Source organism: Rhinoraja longicauda, chromosome 2, assembly GCF_053455715.1.
Source record: "Rhinoraja longicauda isolate Sanriku21f chromosome 2, sRhiLon1.1, whole genome shotgun sequence".
NCBI classification, from domain to species: Eukaryota; Metazoa; Chordata; class Chondrichthyes; order Rajiformes; family Arhynchobatidae; genus Rhinoraja; species Rhinoraja longicauda.
In genome coordinates, this window is record NC_135954.1 from 76,177,050 (window position 1) to 76,196,209 (window position 19,160).

A 19,160-nucleotide genomic window follows, 5' to 3' on the forward strand; every position below is an offset into this window, starting at 1 on the left:
ACAGTTTTGAAATGGAACCTGTGCATGCACAGGTTTGCCTTTTACCTGATGCCAGCAGATCATTGATCAGGACCAGGAAACGTTCATCTGGAACTTGAGCATCTGTCAGAAGGAAAACTGTTGGCAGGTTCTTGGCTCCAGCTTTTATGTACAAATTAGCAAGATCAACCTAAATAGAGCAGAAAGTGAACTGTTACCAATGCCACTAAAAAGAAAAATGGTGTGGTCCAATGCAACAATACATCAGAGAACAGCAAACAAAATGCGAGAGTGAGAAATGAAAGCCAGTAACTGGTGAAACATAATTGTTGCACTGAACCAACAGGGAAACTAAACAGGGAGATGCTCATTAGGCTGACCTTCATTGCCCTTACCAGCTGGCTATAAAAGTGCTCTGGCAAAGCCCTGTGGCCACCTGCCTCAGCTGCACACCAATGCTTCCAACAAGAAAACTAAGACCAAGCACTAAAAAATTAATCCATAATTTGCATGACTACTTTCTCTTCAGATATTCCATTGTACACTTCAGGATTGAATATTTCAGGTTTATTTTATGTTTCAATTGGAGAGGAGGGTATATAATAAACCATCATTTGATGAATTCAGGTTAATTTTGGTTGTGAAGAAAAACCAAAGCAAATGCACTTTTAGCTCAAGAAGAAAATGAAGCCAAAATGTTAATGCCAATAAAAAATAGCTGCACATTCAAGCCATCCAACAATAGCTGCAAATGCTATTCTGCATTTCATGGAACTGTACAGCATGTAAACAGGCCATTTGATCCAATTCATCCACAACAACTACTGTGCACCCTTCCGTATTAATCCCAAAGCTCAGCACTTGATCCAGAGCTCACCCAAACACTTCTTAAATGGTGTCAGCGGCCCAGCTTCTACCACTCTCTCAAACCAGTGCATTTCATGTACTTGTCACTCTCTGGGTGAAGGAAGCACCCCACCTATCCCCTCTCAACCTCTTTCCCTGAACTAATCTCCTCCAGTTTTATCGACCTCTGATATGGGAAAAGGTTTCAGCAATCTAATGCAGGCTCGGCGATCGTTTCACTCAACACCTTCGCTCAGTCTGCCTTAACCAACCTGATCTCCCGGTGGCTGAGCACTGCAACTCCCCCTCCCACTCCCAGTCTGACCTTTCTGTCATCGGCCTCCTCCAGTGCCATAGTGAGGCCCACCGGAAATTGAAGGAACAGCACCTCATATTTCGCTTGGGCAGCTTGCAGCCCAGCGGTATGAACATTGACCTCCAACTTTAGATAGCTCCTCTGTCCCTCTCTTTCCCTCCCCTTCCCAGTTCTCCCTCTATCTTCCTATCTCCACCTATATCCATCCTTTGTCCCGTCCCCCTGACATCAGTCTGAAGAAGGGTCTCGACCCGAAACGTCACCCATTCCTTCTCTCCTGAGATGCTGCCTGACCTGCTGAGTTACTCTAGCATTTTGTGAATAAATACCTTCAATTTTATCATGTATTTCCTCAAACATTTATATCCTAACCTTCTTCACTGAAGGGGGAACAGAGCTTCTCCAGTCTCTCCCCTTGTAGCTCAACTGCTCCATCCCAGGCAACATACTGGTGAATCTCCTCTACGCCCTCTCCAGTACTATCACACCTTTCCCAAACCTTGGTTACAAAACTGCACGCAATACTCCAGCTAAGGTCTGACTAAGATTTTGCAAAGTTGGAGCACAGCCTCTCTACTTGTGTATTCAATGCTTCAACGAATGAAGGTCAGTATCTGGTATGTCTTCCTGACCAGACAGTGCCATCCATAATATAAGAAAATAACTGCAGATGCTGGTACAAATCGATTTATTCACAAAATGCTGGAGTAACTCAGCAGGTCGGGCAGCATCTCGGGAGAGAAGGAATGGGTGACGTTTCGGGTCAAGACCCTTCTTCAGACTGATGTCGGGGGTGGGACAAAGGAAGGATATAGGTGGAGGAGAAATCACAGAAGGGGAGCAGCGAGAGAGCATGTTACTGAACTCTCGTCGAAGAGAGGAGGAGAACTTCTTCAAAGTGGACATACCTCGAAGAGAAATCGCAGTGGAGCAACCAGTAGTATAAGAAAATAACTGCAGATGCTGGTACAAATCGATTTATTCACAAAATGCTGGAGTAACTCAGCAGGTCGGGCAGCATCTCGGGAGAGAAGGAATGGGTGACGTTTCGGGTCGAGACCCTTCTTCAGACTGATGTCGGGGGTGGGACAAAGGAAGGATATAGGTGGAGGAGAAATCACAGAGGGGGAGCAGCGAGAGAGCATGTTACTGAACTCTCGTCGAAGAGAGGAGGAGAACTTCTTCAAAGTGGACATACCTCGAAGAGAAATCGCAGTGGAGCAACCAGTAGTATAAGAAAATAACTGCAGATGCTGGTACAAATCGATTTATTCACAAAATGCTGGAGTAACTCAGCAGGTCGGGCAGCATCTCGGGAGAGAAGGAATAGGTGACGTTTCGGGTCGAGACCCTTCTTCAGACTGATGTCGGGGGTGGGACTTCTTCAGACTGATGTCGGGGGTGGGACTTCTTCAGACTGATGTCGGGGGTGGGACTTCTTCAGACTGATGTCGGGGGTGGGACTTCTTCAGACTGATGTCGGGGGTGGGACTTCTTCAGACTGATGTCGGGGGTGGGACTTCTTCAGAGTGATGTCGGATGTTTGGGGTCAAAGACCTATCATTTATTTATTTGCCTCTGTACTCCACAATTTGAGATTTGTAATAGAAAAAAAATCACATGTGGTTAAAGTGCACATTGTCAGATTTTAATAAAGACCATTTTTATACATTTTGGTTTCACCGTGTAGAAATTACAGCAGTGTTTGTACATAGTTCCCCCTTTTCAGGGCACCATAATGTTTGGGACACAGCAATGTCATGTCAATGAAAGTAGTCATGTTTAGTATTTTGTTGCATATCCTTTGCATGCAATGATTGGTTGAAATCTGCGATTCATGGACATCATCAGTTGCTGGGTGTCTTCTCTGGTGATGCTCTACCAGGCCTGTATTGCAGCCATCTTTAGCTTATGCTTGTTTTGGGGGCTAGTCCCCTTCAGTTTTCTCTTCAGCATATGAAAGGCATGCTCAGTTGGGTTCAGATCGGGTGATTGACTTGGCCACTAGAATTGACCATTTTTTAGCTTTGAAAAACTCCTTTGTTGCTTTAGCAGTATGTTTGGGATCATTGTCTTACAGTAGAATGAACCACCGGCCAATGAGTTTTGAGGCATTTGTTTGAACTTGAGCAGATAGGATGTGTCTATACACCAGAATTCATTATGCTACTACCGTCAGCAGTTGTATCTTCATTGAAGATAAGTGAGCCAGTACCTTCAGCAGCAATACATGCCCAGGCCATAACACCCCCACCATCGTGTTTCACAGATGAGGTGGTATGCTTTGGATCTTGGGCAGTTCCTTCCCTCCTCCATACTTTGCTCTCACCATCACTCTGATATAAGTTAATCTTCGAAGGTATCACAAAATGCTGGAGTAACTCAGCGGGTCAGGCAGCTTCTCTGGAGAGAAGGAATGGGTGACGTTTCGGGTCGAGACCCTTCATCAGACTGATGTCAGGGGGGGCGGGACAAAGAAAGGATATAGGTGGAGACAGGAAGACAGTGGGAGAACTGGAAAGGGGGAGGGGAAGAGAGGGACAGAGGAGCTATCTAAAGTTAGAGAAGTCAATGTTCATACCGCTGGGCTGTAAGCTGCCCAAGCGAACTATGAGGTGCTGTTCCTCCAATTTGCGGATGGGCCTCACTATGACACTGGAGGAGGCCCATGACAGAAAGGTCAGACTGGGAATGGGAGGGGGAGTTGAAGTGCTCAGCCACTGGGAGATCTGGCTGGTTAAGGCGGATTGAGCGAAGGTGTTGAGCGAAACGATCACCGAGCCTGCGTTTGGTCTCGCCGATGTAGAGAAGTTGACATCTGGAACAGCGGATACAATAGATGAGGTTGGAGGAGGTGCAGGTGAATCTCTGCCTCACCTGGAAAAACTGTTTGGGTTCTTGGATGGAGTCGAGGGGGGAGGTAAAGGGACAGGTGTTGCGTCTCCTGCGGTTGCAGGGGAACGTGCCTGGGGAAGGGGTGTATCCGCTGTTCCATGTGTCAACTTCTCTACATCGGCGAGGCCAAACGCAGGCTCTGCGATCGTTTTGTTCAACACCTTCGTTCAATCCGCCTTAACCTACCTGATCTCCCGGTGGCTGAGCACTTCAACTCCCCCTCCCACTCCCAGTCTGACCTTTCTGTCATGGGCCTCCTCCAGTGTCATAGTGAGGCTCCTTCCTCAGCCTCCTCACCGAAGACTCGAGCCAAAGACTCGCACTTTACTCACCAAGGCCGCTCCCCGAGAGTGAACCTTGCTTATACTTCATATTTTGATATGAAGTCCGGGGACTGCTTTTTCAGTTAAGACATGAAACATTTAAAACCTACATTGAAGGAATTGTATTTAATGCACTATGAATATATTCCACGACTAATGACAATGCAGCAACTTTGACATCACTTGCAGGAAAACATCTTAAATTTACCTTCTGAGATCCATCAGTTTGCAACATCATTGATTTGGAAATAAAATCATACTTATCCTAATTATTGAATGTCTTTTTAAAAAATGCATCAATAACACAATGGAATGAGAAACTGCAGTAGGCATTAAACACCTAGTTTTTCAGAATACGACTGACAAGGTGTCACATCAGTAGTTAGTGGTGATGAATGCTTAATGTTCAGAATTATGAAACAGATAAAATGTGATCTCCGATAGAAAGTGCCTTAAAACATGGAAAACGTTCTTCCCTCAAAGAGGATTTTTCAGTCAGGAAAGTTGTGAATTTAAACTGGTTAGCATCAAAGCTTGGGTTAATGGCTTGAATAAGCCAAGTTCATAAGCAGTGATTTTTTTATTCAAGTTAAAAATCATCATTGGTATAAAATAATTGGCATGAAACCAAAGAATGAGAAGATATCTATTTTAAAACCATCCAACAAAAGAGATTAAGGAATTATAGTGTATGAATCCACAAGTATTATAGTTTATGAATCCACATATTCCTCATGGTGAGGCCTAGCTGTAGTTTTAAAACTAATACTATAAAATAGAATAGGTGACGTTTCGGGTCAAGACCCTTCTTCAGACTGAGATTCAGGGGAGAGGGAAACGAGTGCCCAACATGTCACCTATTCCTTTTTCCAGAAATGCTGCTTGACCCGCTGAGTTACTTCAGCTTTTTGAGTTTATCTTCAGTGTAAACCAGCATCTGCAGTTCCTTCCTGCCCACTTCATCAGAGCAGGATGTACATTCTCAATTAAAGCTTGGCTGTAGTTTTATTTGAGGGGGGGGGGAATAAAAAGCAATAGTTTTAAAGTAGCACTTTTAATGTTGAAAAACGAAGGAAATAGATAGAGTATTCTAGAACTTGAGAGCCTTGGTAACTAAAGGCCAACTACCAATAATAGAGCAATTAATCTTGCCGATTTAAGATCTCTAGAACAATGTAATTTGTTCAAACATAAAATGCCAATCACATAGTTCCACTGACCTAAGATAGCATGCATGTATAGCTCGCTCAGACTTTAGCAAAACGTAGTGAGCTGATGAAATTTCAACAATCAAGGCGACTCTGTTATGTGTGATGCATGCATAAGTGTAAAACAGAATTTTTTAATCATGAAGAGCAACCTAGATACTATTTGGAGTTTTACCACACACCAATAATTTTCAGATCTCTAACAATACAGGATTTGAAATGGAAAATATTACCTTCAGATCTGAAATCCCAAAGCCTTTCTTCAGTGTGATTTGGAATACTTCCAGTGAACTAATGTAAGCAGCCAATCTGGATAAACTCCGCTTCCCACTGCCACCAACCCCCACCAGCAGAGCATATCCTCGGCTGCTCTCCAATATTCGATTTATCCGACACCTTATCAGAACAAGACAAAAATGTTGTTGGTACACATTTTATAATATTTCAGTAAAATTATACTAAATCTAATCTATACAAGAAAATGACACAGGGGGAGGCACAGTGGCACAGCGGTAGAGTTGCTGCTTTGGAGCGCCAGAGACCCAGGATCGATCTTGTCTACGTGTGCTGTCTGTACAGAGTTTATACGTTCTCCCCATGACCTGCATGGGTTTTCTCCGAGAACTTTGGTTTCCCCCCCACACTCCAAAGACATACAGGTTTGTAGGTTAATTAGCTTGGTATAACTGTAAAAATTATCCCGAGTGTAGGATAGTGTTAATGTGCGAGCATCGCTAGTGGGTGCGGACTCGGCCAAAAGACTGTTTCTGCGCTGCATCTCTAAACTCAACTAAAAAACGAAATGTAATTTAACCAAGGACAAGATTAAGCTGGCAATAGATTTCTCCTACTAATTAGAGATATAATAGCAGCAAACTTCACCAACACACCTAGATTTCACGGCTCAGACTTTCTTTACATCTCATGTGAATGAAATATGGATGCACATGATTGTAAGAGCGGAGTATGTGAGGTAACATCACACCTTAAACACAGCGAGCATACAAGGTCCCACTAAAAATCTGTAATTCGTAGTTTACGGAACATTGGACATAATACTTGCAGTAAAGTATTGCAGAATTGTGGAGTGGTGGGTAGATGGAACGAGCTACCAGAATGAGTAGATGAGGCAGAAACTAGAACAACATTTAAAAGACATTTGGACAGGTACATGAATAGGAAAGGTTTAGAGGGATATGGTCCAAATGCGGGCAGGTGAGACGAGTATAGATGGAGCACCTTGGTCAGCATGGGCAAGCTGGGTTGAAAGGCCTGTTTCCATGCTGTATAATTCTTTGACTCTAAATAACATGTTCAGTGACACCCCCCCCCCCCCCCCCGACTCTATTGGGTCATGGCCAATAGTGAAAAAAAAACTGGCAATAAAAAGGTTAAACAGTGGCATATTTTTGTAGTCTTTACCTTTGGTTTCCTAGACTACTAAACTATAGTTGGAAACTGTACCTTGGACAACCCCATAATATGACTTGCAGAGTTGGAATAGGAATAGTACGATGGAGCCAAAAGCAACTGTCAAAGAGAATGACTGAGGAATAATGACGTGGAAATTAGGAGGGACTATGAGGCCCCTTTGCATCACAGATGTTATGGATCTGCCCCTGAAAGGAATAGGTTTCTGCAATATATTAGTCAATCAATGGCTGAGGAGAATATCAGTCAAATGGCTTAAGGAGGCCTTTTAAGATAATTTCCTGACCTTTGCCTCCAAATTACTGTGCAAGGTTGACCATCATAATTATTTGGCAAACAAATGTAAAATGCCTTTACCCCTTTTTGCAAAAGGGGGATGATAACATTCTGAGTAACCCGATCCCTCTTCTTTTCAGTCATATTCACTTGTCAATAAGGACACGGTAACTGCTGGCACATGACACTGATAACTTCCCAGTGTGGTTTTTATTTGTTGGACAAATCATAAGAAATGAATAGCAAGTTATAGAAAAAGCATATAAAATAAGCATGTTAATCAAACTTACACATGTTGCATTGCATCTTCAAATAAAACTAGGTTCATCACAGCATTGAGCTCATTATAGTTGTCAAGAGATTCAGTTAGAATTTTCTTCAAGACCTTCCAATCTTTTACAGGCATGTAATGAGGATCTCCGATTCCAAGAGCAAAATGACAAAAAATCAGTGGCTTCTGAAGTAAAATGTTATCATCCACACCCTGGAATATGAGAAGATAAAGGTTAACTGCATGATCTAGAAGACACAACTTGAGATGGTTGGGACGGAACAAGTATTAAAAATACCATCAAAACTAAAAATATGCTTGAGATGCAAAGATTTGCAGAGCTAGAAGGAAAGAAATCAGGAGGAAATTAATTGAATAGTTCAGTCCAGTCTGAATATGAAAGAGTTGAAAATTTTCTTTCTATATACATAATCCTTTCATACTTAGCTTACTTCAAAGAATTTTTTGGCCGTGTCCAGCTGAATTCTTTGGAAGAGCTCAAAGTCTTTTGGCTGAACTAGCTTGTCTTCATAGACACGGGATGATTCGTGAAGCCACAGTAATACCAAATCAGTTGACTGTTTTAAACAATTGGGAAGCGTGAATAATATTCCCTGGAAAGAAATAGAACTAAAATAATTCATAAGGTCATAAGTGATAGGAGTACAATTAGGCCATTCGGCTCATCAAGTCTACCCTGCCATTCAATCATGGCTGATCTATCTCTCCTTCCTAACCCCATTCTCCTGCCTTCTCCCCATAACCTTTGACACCTATACTAATCAAAAATCTATCTATCTCTGCCTTAAAAATATTTACTGACCTGGCCTCTACAGCCTTCTGTGGCAAATAATCTCACAGATTCACCACCCTCTGACTAAATAAAATTCTCCTCATCTTCCTAAAAGAACATCCTTTAATTTTAAGGCTGTGACCTCTAGTCTTAGACTCTCCCACTAGTGGACACATCCTCTCCACATCCAAGCCTTTCACTGTTCTGTATGTTTCAATGAGATGCCCCTCATTCATCTCAACTCCACGGAGTTCAGGCCCAGTGACCACAAGTGCTCATCATAGGTTAACCTAATAATTCCTGGGATCATTCGTGTAAACCTCCTCTGGACCTTCTCCAGAGCCAGGACATCCTTCCTCAGATAAGGTGCCCAAAATTGCTCACAATATTCCAAATGCGGCCTTACCAGTGCTATATAGAGCCTCTGCATTACATCCCTGTTTTTGTATACAAGCCCTCTTGAAATAAATGCTAGCATTGAGTTTGCTTTCTTTACTACCGATTCGACTTGCAGATTAACTTATTGGGAATCCTACGCCAGCACTTCCAAGTCCCTTTGCACCTCCGATTTCTGGATTCTCTCCCCATTTAGAAAATAGTCTATGCCTTTATTCTTACTACCAAAATGCATGACTCCACACTGCTCCACTATATTCCATGTGCTACTTCTCTGTCCACTCTCCCAACCTGTCCAAGTCCTTCTGCAGAGTGCCTGCTTTCTCTACACTACCCACCCTTCCACCTATTTTCGTATCATCTGAAAATTTGGCCACAAAGCCTTCAATCCCCTCATCCAAATCATTAATATACAACATGATGAGTAGCGGCCCCAGCACCGACCCCTGCGGAACTCTGCTAGTCACTGGCAGCCAACCAGAAAAAGCCCCCTTTATTCTCACTCTTTGTCTTCTGCCATCCAGCCAACCTGCTATCCAGTGAACCTGCTATCCATGCACGTATCTGCCCTTGATACCGTGGGCTCTCATCTTCCTCAGCAGCCTCATGTGCGGCGCCTATCAAAGGCTTTCTGAAAATCTAAGTAAACAACATCTATTGACTCTCCTTTGTCTGTTCCGCTATTTACTTCTTCAGATAATTCCAGCAGATTCACAAAGCCATGCTGATTTCAGCCTATTTTATCGTGGACTTCTAAGTACTCTGTAACCTCATCCTTTATAATAGACTCTAAAATCTTACCAACCACCAAAGTCAGACTAACCGGCCTATAGTTCCCACTATCCTGCTTTGCTCCCTTCTTGTACAGCGGGGTAATATGGGCAATTTTCCAATCATCTGGGACCTCTCCTGTTTCTAGTGATTCTTGAAATATCACTATCAATGCCTCCACAATCTCTAAAGCCCTCTTTCAGAACCCTAGGGTGCAGTCCATCTTGTCCAGGTGACTTATCCACCTTCAACCCTTTCAGTTTCCCAAGTACCGTCCCCCTAGTAATAGCCTCTCCACCAACTTCCAACCCCTGACTCTCTTGAATTTCAGGCACTTTGCTGGTGAATTCCACAATTCAGCAGTCATTTTCAACACAGTTTCATAAAAAGTTGGATTTAATACAGAGTGCACTTCTATAAATATGGCCATCAACAAGAAAAGTTGCCCAAATACATGAATGAGGCATTAAAAAGCACAAATGTGCAGATGTTGGAATGCTGATTTAAAAACAGGACATGCAGGAAATAATCAGCAGGTTCGGGAGCACATGAAGAGAAAGAAAGAGCTTTACTGTTTCAATTCAATGATCTTTCAATCACAGTTTTGAAATGTCATTGACCGGAAATGTTACCCATTCTCCTTTCCATAAATGCGGCCGAATCTCAAACCCTCAGAGGTAGGCAGAGGTAAAGGCCTTACCCATGGAGCTGGGGACAGTAATGCACCTTGCTTTACCAAAACAGATTAATTTTTTAAGGCATATATTTAATTTGCAGCTAAAAACATCTGAGCACAATAAGACCAAATCACCAGGATTCATATGCAAAAGAATTGGTTTAGCAATGGGTCCAATTCTTCCAAAAACACAAAACCTGCCTTAGCAAGTGAAGGTAGACTTCTACAGCATAACATACCTTGGCAGCTGGCCAGCAACCTTGCTCTTGCCAGCTCATGGAGGTGAAAACGTTTGCATTTCATGCCCGCCCCCCCCCCCCCCCCCCCCCCGTGAGCCTGGCATCTGGAGATATATACAGCAGTCATTACTTTTTATGCACAAAAATGTGCAACAATAGGATATAGTTGGTCCTTCCTTCTCGCTGCTGTGAGACTGCACAACCAGCACTGCTCCCAACAGACGAGTCAACAGTAACAGCTAAGGAATACAATTTATCCTTGTCTTTACTTTTATTTATAATGAATAATCTCTTGCTATCCACTTTGCTGCTGTAACACTGTAAATTTATCCGGTGTGGGATGAATAAAGGAATACATTATTAACAACTGGTAATTTCTGAGACCTTGATAACAAGAACAATTGTCCAAAACAATCATTGTTCCTATATTATTGCCTTTTCAGTACATTATTCAGGACGCACTAGACTTCCCAGGAATTTCCCCAAAGGCCAGCATTTTGGACAGTCAGATAGGCAGTAAAGACTCGATCATTTGATGAGTTTAAGCTCTGAACTCGAAAGACCAAAGGTTAATTCAAGTATCCAGCCTAATTCTCTTTTATAAATTAGAAATGATTCCTAGAAAGATGGGACAAAGTGCACAATGTTAGCTGTAATCTTACCTGAAAAATATTGGAGAGGTCACGTAGGTTAAAAATGTAATGAAATTTAATTGCCGTTGGCAAGAAATTTTGGGTCATTTTATGATGAAGCCAGATTGCGGCCTGTACCACTGCAGGAATGGTCTTTACTACTGGTGTTGCAAAATTTGAACTTAGAAAATGGAAACTTAGAATCTTGCTATAGATCATCTCCATGGAATCCACTGAAGGAAAATTCACTGCAAATACTGTAAAGTGTCTCTAGAAGGGAGGAAAATAGAATAACGATTATTTCTGCAAAAACAATTCTATTCCATTAATTAAGGATCTTGATCACAAAGAACAACATAATGCCATAAGATAATGCCATTTACCAATTCTACGCTAAACAATGGACAGAAATATACAAATAAGGACCGTGACTGAACCCCAAGAGCTATGGTCCTCCTGGTGCACTTATGTACTAGGTCAGATGTTAGTTAGGTTAGTTTCGTTTATTGTCACGTGCACAGAGGTACAGTGAAAAGCTTTTGTTGTGTGATATCCAGTCAGCGGCAAGACTATACATGATTACAATCAAGTCGTTCACAGTGCACTGGGTACTTGTTCCTGAAGCTGGATCTTACTTGAGGTGGAATATCTGCTACATTTATTCTGAAAAACCCCCAAAATTTAAAAAATCAGGAATATGAAGAATTAAAATTGGTTTCAGGACCTAGGATAATCTGGCTCATTCTCTAAACTTGTCGTGTTCAGTGGTGGATCTACAATGTTGGCAGCATTTTGCATCAGTTAGTGGGTGTTACAATTCTAGTATTGTCGATTGAAAGTTTAAAACCAAGTTGAAATATGTATTTAATTTCAACCTTGGAAAGAAAAATCTACCAGATTTATTGTACAGTCACAGCTAAGCAACTTTTTTTTACCTGAAGCCTTGGGTTGATGGTGAAGCTCCCTGCTGTTGGGTTCATGCAGCTGATATATTGACAGTTGTGAATTTCCTTCAGAGTTAACTTCTGTCGATCATACCTGATTATTTGTAAAAAGTAAAGAATTCAGAAAAGCATCACATTCATTTAAATTGATAAAATAGCTTATAAAATAATTACAGATATTGTAAGATATAAATTAGATTGATGGTGGTGTGAAGTGGGCAGTATGATTTGGCCTCCACTGTCTTTTGAGGTAGAGAATTCCATAGGTTTACCATTATTTGGAAGGAAAGGTTTTCCTCATCTCTGCCATAAATAGGATATTGCAAATTCTTCGGGTGTGCTTTCTAGTTCCGGACTTCCCCACTGTAGGAACATCCTTCCTGCATCTCATCTGCCCAGTTCTAACAGGATTTTATGTTTAAATAAGGTCCTATCTCATTCTTCCAAACACAAAGTAACGTGTTCAATCATCCTAATCTTTCGGTACACGTCAATCTTGTCATTCCATAAATCAGCCTGGAGAACTTTAACTGCAGTCTCTCCATAAGAAAAAATATATTGTTCAGAAAAGGAGACTTAAACCATGCACAATGCTCAAAATGTGATCTCACCATCGCATATACAATTGCACTAAGACATCTCTGCTACTGTTCTCAATTGCTATTGTAGTGAAGACTTCAGGAAGCATGGTTAAGTACATGCCCCAATCAGCATCAATAGTGCTGAAGCAGAAATGGTTTGGGGCTTCCCAACCGCACTGATGCAACAGCCAAGACAGCATACCAATATCTCTACCTGCTGAGGAAATTCAGCACATCTGCAATGACTCTTATAAACCTCTATAGATAGATCAAAGAAAGAACAGAGTCATTGTGCTGAAGACCTAAAAAAGGTGCATGCACTCTCATGGGAATCTATACCTCCCTCCCTCATCCCCCCCACCCCCCAAAGCTTTATAGGACTTTGGTTAGGCTGCACTTGGAGTAATGTGTGCAGATCTGATTGTACCATCACAAGAAGGATGTGGCGGCTTTGGAAAGGATGCAGAGGAGATTTACCAGAATGATGCCTGAGTTAGGGGGTTTTAGCTAAAGGGAGAGGTTGGAAAGACTTTGATTGTTTTCTCTGCAATGCCAGAGGTTGCAATGAGGCCTGATAGACGTATATAAACTTATGAGTGGCATAGATAGGGTAGACAGCCAGAAATGTAGACATAGATAAGGTAAATAGATGGGTTAGACAGCCAGAACCTGGCGGACTGGTGCTCTGATAACAACCTGTCCCTAAATACCACCAAGACCAAGGAGCTGATCATCAACTTTCGTAGGTCACATAACGGGGAATACGCCCCGATCTTTATCAACGGGGACAGTGTGGAGAGAGTGTCCAGCTTCAAGTTTCTGGGCACTCGCATTTCGGAGGACCTAACATGGTCCAATAACACTGCTGCGCTGGTCAAGAAGGCACAGCAACGACTGTTCTACCCAAGAACACTGAAGAAGTCTGGTCTACCCCAACAGCTGCTGACGACATTCTACTGGTGCACTATAGAGAGCATCCTAACACATGGCATCCCTGTGTGGTACCTCAGCTGCACGGAGGCAGAAAGGAAAGCTCTTCAGCGGGTAGTCCATAGAGCTCAGAGGACCATCGGAACACAGCTACCAGCCTTGGAGGGCATCTACAACACACGATGCCTCAGAAAAACTACCAGCATCCATAAAGACACTTCACACCCCTGCAATAGTCTGCCATCGGGCAGACGATACAAGGCCTTCTACGCCCGCACCTCCAGACTCAGGAACAGCTTCATCCCCAGGACCATAACTGCTATGAACCGGTCCTGCTGAGCCAGATGGTCAAAACGCACAGTGATCCGGCACAGATCCACTTGCACTTTATTCTGTCTTAAAACTGTTACAATTTGTTTTGTTGGGTTGTTGTTGTTTAAATTAATACTGACTAGCTAATTAAATTATTGCATCGTATGGGAGGCGCATTCCCAATCTCGTTGTACCCCTGTACAATGACAATAAAGATATATTGTATTGTAATGTATTGTATGTTTTCCCAAGATGGAAAAAAGTAAATGCTAGAGGGCATCGCTTTAAGGTGAGTTTAAAGGGGCAAAGATTAAAAGGTGTGTGGGACAAATTGTACAAGCACTGAACCATGCAGTACCCCACTGTCATTGACGTTACTGGTAAAGGGACCCGTTTATTCCTGTTATGATTCCCATCTGCCAACCAGTTCTCTATCCATGCTAGAACCTTACCCCCAAATTCAAATGGTATAATTGAACTCATTCATACGTGGGACCTTAGTTTAATGTCTTTTGAAATGTAAATATATACAATATCTGCTGGTTCTTCATTTCTACTAGCTACATCGTAAATAAACTCCAGTAAATTTGTCAAGTATGATTTCCCTTATAGGTCTGATCCTGTTACTGTTTTCCAAATTCTTTGGTATTGGATCTTTAATAATAGATGCTAGTAATTTCCCCACAACCAATATCTGACTGACTGGTTCCTGCACAAGTTCCCGTTTTCTCTCATTTCTTTTTGAAATAGCAGGGTTACATTAGCTTTCCTCTAATTTGACCCGTGTGCTCCTTGTGTGGAGTTTGCACATTCACACTGACACCACCTAGGTTTCCTTGGTTTTTCTCTCAATATCCCAAAGGTTGATAGGGTAATTGGTTGCTGTAATTTGTCTGTTGTGTGTTGGTGAGTGGTGCAATCTGAGAGGAATTGATAATAATGTGGAAAGAATAAAGTTTAGGCTTAGTTTAAATGGATGGTCGATGGCCAGCGTGGACTTAGTGGTCCAAAGAGCCTGTTTCCTTGTGGTATTTTTCTGAAAAGAATGGCTGTTTCTGACTGTAGAGGGGCTTCATTATTTTTTCCCTCACCACATAATGTATAGAAGCTGTTGCAAATATTTTATTCCCACAGTGTAATTTCCCTTCTTAATTAATCCTTTGGTCCTCTTTACCCAGTCCTCAGATTTGGGCCAATTTTTAGACCTCCTCTACGGACGCAATACTATCTAATTTCCCTTGTTGGTTATGGTTTAGCCTCCCTTCCTATTATATTTGACCCAGACAGGAATGAACAGTATTGTAGCTCATACATGTTCTCCTTAAATATTTGCTGTGGATGACATAACATCACCACAATCTCTCTTAAGCAAAATGTCTCCTTGTACCATCATAATTTCTTTAAATGAGATTCCAAATTAACTACCTTAATGAAGAATTCTACCATAAGGGTACAACAAGAGTGCTAATTAATCTTTTAAATACTTGATGTTCACTAGATTGGCTTGCTTGTTCATTGGTTTCTCAATGTATCGATCCAGAAACTCATCCCAATAAACTCCAGTATATGTCCAGAAAAAAAATCCATGTTGTTTTCTGTCTGGATTGATTAAGATAACCAGAAATAATATGCAAGGTATTAAGCATTGGATAATTAGAAATAGTATCAGAAATCCAAATTCTTGGATGGTTAAAGGTTTTGCTTAGACTTGATCTGTCACAAGACTACATCTTGAATCTGCAAAATTGCTCATTTTAGATCAGTTATGATCGATTTTAACAGCACTCCACCAATAGTGACAGATTCATGCACAGCACCTTCCAAAGGAAACATAAGGCAACCACTCAGAAACCACTCTAAAACTAATCTTAGCTGCTAGCTCTGCGAAAAACTGAAAAATGCTGCACTTAAAATTCTGTTTAAATATTCAGGTAAACATAACCTGATCTTTCAATACTTTTCAGTACTTGTCAGAAGTAGTGAGATTTCCTGATGTCTAGCTGACAGGTATCCCTCAACAAGCTCTGTTAAAATAAATTATTTTGTCATTCATATTGTCACTTATTTTAGACACAAATGCATAAAAATTGGCTGTAGCTTTTTTCTACAAAAGCAATGACTGCATTTCAAAAAAACAATTCACTTATCATGAAGTACTTTCACCTACCCAGAAATCACGGAAAAAAGGATTAATTTTGTATAATGGTTTCACTACTTTTTTCAGAACATCCAAAAGTGGTTTCTTGTACAAAGCAATTTTGAACTTATTCATAGAGCAGAGCCTGATTTAGAAACATAGAAACATTGAAAAATAGGTGCAGGAGTAGGCCATTCAGTCCTTCGAGCCAGCACCACCATTCAATATGATCATGGCTGATCATCTAAAATCAATATACCATTCCTGCTTTTTCACCTATATCCCTTGATTCCTTTCGCCCTAAGAGCTAAATCTAACTCCCTCTTGAAAATATCCAGTGAATTGGCCTCCACTGCCTTCAATGGCAGCGAATTCCACAGATTCACAACTCTCTGGGTGAAGAAGTTTTCCCTCATCTCAGTCCTAAATGTCCTACCCCTTATTCTTAAACTGTGACCCCTGGTTCTTAACTCCCCCGACATCGGAAACATTTTTCCTGAATCTAGCCTGTCCAATGCTTTAAGAATTTTATATGTTTCTATCAGATCCCCTCTCGTCTGTCTAAATTCCATTGAATACAAGCTCAGTCTGCCAATTCTTTCATTATATGTCAGTCCCGCCATCCCGGGAATTAACTTGGTGAACACCTACGCTGCACTCCCTCAATAGCAATAATGTCCTTCCGCAAATTAGACCAAAGTTGCACACAGTATTCCAGGTGCGGTCTCATCAGGACCCTGTACAACTGCAGTAGGACCTCTTCAAAGTATTCATACCTTAAGGAGATTTTGCAGTGGAGCAGACAAAATGTGTAGGGAACTGCAGATGCTGGTTTAAACCGAAGATAGACACAAAAATCTCACATTTATCCACATTATACTGCATCTGCCATGCATCTGCCCCCTCACCCAACCTATCCAAGACATCCTGCAGCCTCATAGCATTCTCATCGCACCTCACAATGCCACCCAGCTTTGTGTCATCCGCAAACTTGGACATGTCACGTTTAATTCCTTTGTCTAAATCGTTAATATATATTGTAAATAACTGGGGTCCCAGCACCAAGCCTTGAAGCACCCCACTAGTCACCCCACTGCCATTCTGAAAAGGACCCGTTAATTCCTACTCTTTGCTTCCTGTCTGCCAACCAGTTCTCTATCCATGTCAATACCCTACCCCAAATGCCACGTGCTCTAATTTTGCACACTAATCTCTTGTGTGGGACCTTGTCAAAGGATTTTTGAAAGTCCAGATACCCCACATCCACTGGCTCTCCCTTATCCATTCTACTTGTTACATCCTAAAAAAATTCCAGAAGATTAGTCAAGCATGATTTCCCCATCATAAATCCATGCTGATTTCCAGCTGTGAATCACATTTGCTAGCTCGTGTGTAATATCTGTCCCATGTTTGCACACACTGGCAAAGTCTACTCTGTAAAGGACGATTGAGACCTAAAGTGTCAGGGACATCATGGACTTTCTGAACAGTAACAACCTTAAAGACGCTCTGCTCTCTTAGCTCAGAGATTTAGACACTTTGACATCAACATCACCACACTAAGTGAGGTATAAGAGGTAAGAGATGGCAGTTTAAAGAACCAGGCAGTAGGTGCACATTTTGTCTGGAGGGGCAAACTGGAGGAAACTAGTCTATTGTCTCAGCTACTACCCCTACAAAATTAGTAAACACCGTATAAACCCCCAAGCTTGCAATAATATTCAGAACCACTATTTCGATTGCTGTCAAGGGATGAGATTACCATCCATAGAGGGAAAGATACCAGAATGCATTCAAAGCCTCCATGAAAAAAAGACAATGTCTAGGCTGAGATGTAAGAATCTCTGGGCCTTAACTGTTCAAAATGCAGAAAGAGGTATCAAAAAGGCTCAGACGCATATAGAATCCCAGGGTAAGGAGGGAATCATCTTTTAGGTTTAGGTGTATTATTGACAGAGGTACAGTGAAAAGCTTTGTTTTACATGCTATCCAAACAGATCTGAAAATACTATCTGTAAATATAATCACTTCAAACTCAAGTACAATAAATAAAGCAAAGAGGAGAATGTAGAGTGCTGAATAGATTTCTCAGCATTGTAACGAATCAGTTTCAAAGACAACGTCGAATGTTGTAATGGAGTTGAGTTGAATCCGACCGGACGCTAGCTTATCGAATGGAATGTTCAGAAGCCTAACAACAGAGAGAAAAAGCTCACAATCACCCATTTGACTACCCCATCAGACACCTCCTGCCTGGTCTGTGGAAGAGTTTGCAATTCATTAATCTCAACAGGTACCTTAAATTCCATAGAAATGGAGTGAAAGCAAGTCATCCTTGAACCAAGGGAGTACCCAAGAAGACTTTTGTACCTTAGACACAATTACAATGTAGGACATCTAATAGTCAATTTACACACAGCAAGTTCCAATGATCAATAACTTAGTAATCTGCATTTAGGAATGCTGAGATATGAAAACGTGTCATGATTGGGAACAAGTTCACTTCTCATTATCAGTGCTACAGTATATCATCTCTGAAGTCCATTTCAAGGAACAGACAAGGCCGAGTTTAATATCTCATCTAAAAGTTGTCAATCTCATCCGTGGAGAATTATTTCAGTACTGCATTTGTTTGTCAGGGTGGGTTCAGTGTTTTTGGCTCATGTCACTGGAGGGAGTCTTGAACCATGAACGCACTAACAAATAAGTGCAAGATGACCCAATATGCAAAATAAATGATTATTTTTGGAAAAAATGTTAAAAGATGTACAGGAATTAACTTTTGAAAAAAACTAGTCAGGAGTACTCAAGAAACAATTCCCCCAAAATGAATCCTCAAATCGTGTCTCTGAATTCACGTTACATCGTTTGATCAGCATATTACAACAGATCTCATGGTTCAAAGAGCCTGTTTGTGTGCTGTCTTATGTTTCTAACCCTGTACAAGTCCTGCGTGTAATACTCACCAGTGCTTGTAATCAATGTTCTGGCGGATAAGTGTGTGGGGCTGAACTGTTCCATAAGTATCCACCTCTGGCATATTCATGTCATCAATAAAATAAATTATTTTTTTATTTCCAGGGGGCCCATAATTACGACCAGCCTTTTTCTCAAGAGACTTCTCAAGAACACCTAATTTAAATTAAAATTGATAAAAACATAAATCTGTAAGTAGCAAATCAGTGGAATTCAACAAATAATTAA

At 41.4% G+C, this 19,160-nt stretch overlaps 1 protein-coding gene across 1 annotated transcript in view; it reads right to left on the minus strand.

Annotated features, from left to right (window-relative positions):
• LOC144605954 (dynein axonemal heavy chain 11-like) overlaps window positions 1-19,160 on the minus strand; it is a 261,975-nt gene that overhangs the window by 105,197 nt on the left and 137,618 nt on the right. The window contains exons 47-53 of the mRNA XM_078421667.1: window positions 18,923-19,088; window positions 11,988-12,090; window positions 11,083-11,322; window positions 7,998-8,159; window positions 7,565-7,758; window positions 5,801-5,963; window positions 46-169 (exon numbers count right to left, since the gene is read on the minus strand). Of these exons, the coding sequence (XP_078277793.1) occupies window positions 46-169; window positions 5,801-5,963; window positions 7,565-7,758; window positions 7,998-8,159; window positions 11,083-11,322; window positions 11,988-12,090; window positions 18,923-19,088 (1,152 nt within the window). The remainder of the gene's footprint in view (window positions 1-45; window positions 170-5,800; window positions 5,964-7,564; window positions 7,759-7,997; window positions 8,160-11,082; window positions 11,323-11,987; window positions 12,091-18,922; window positions 19,089-19,160) is intronic.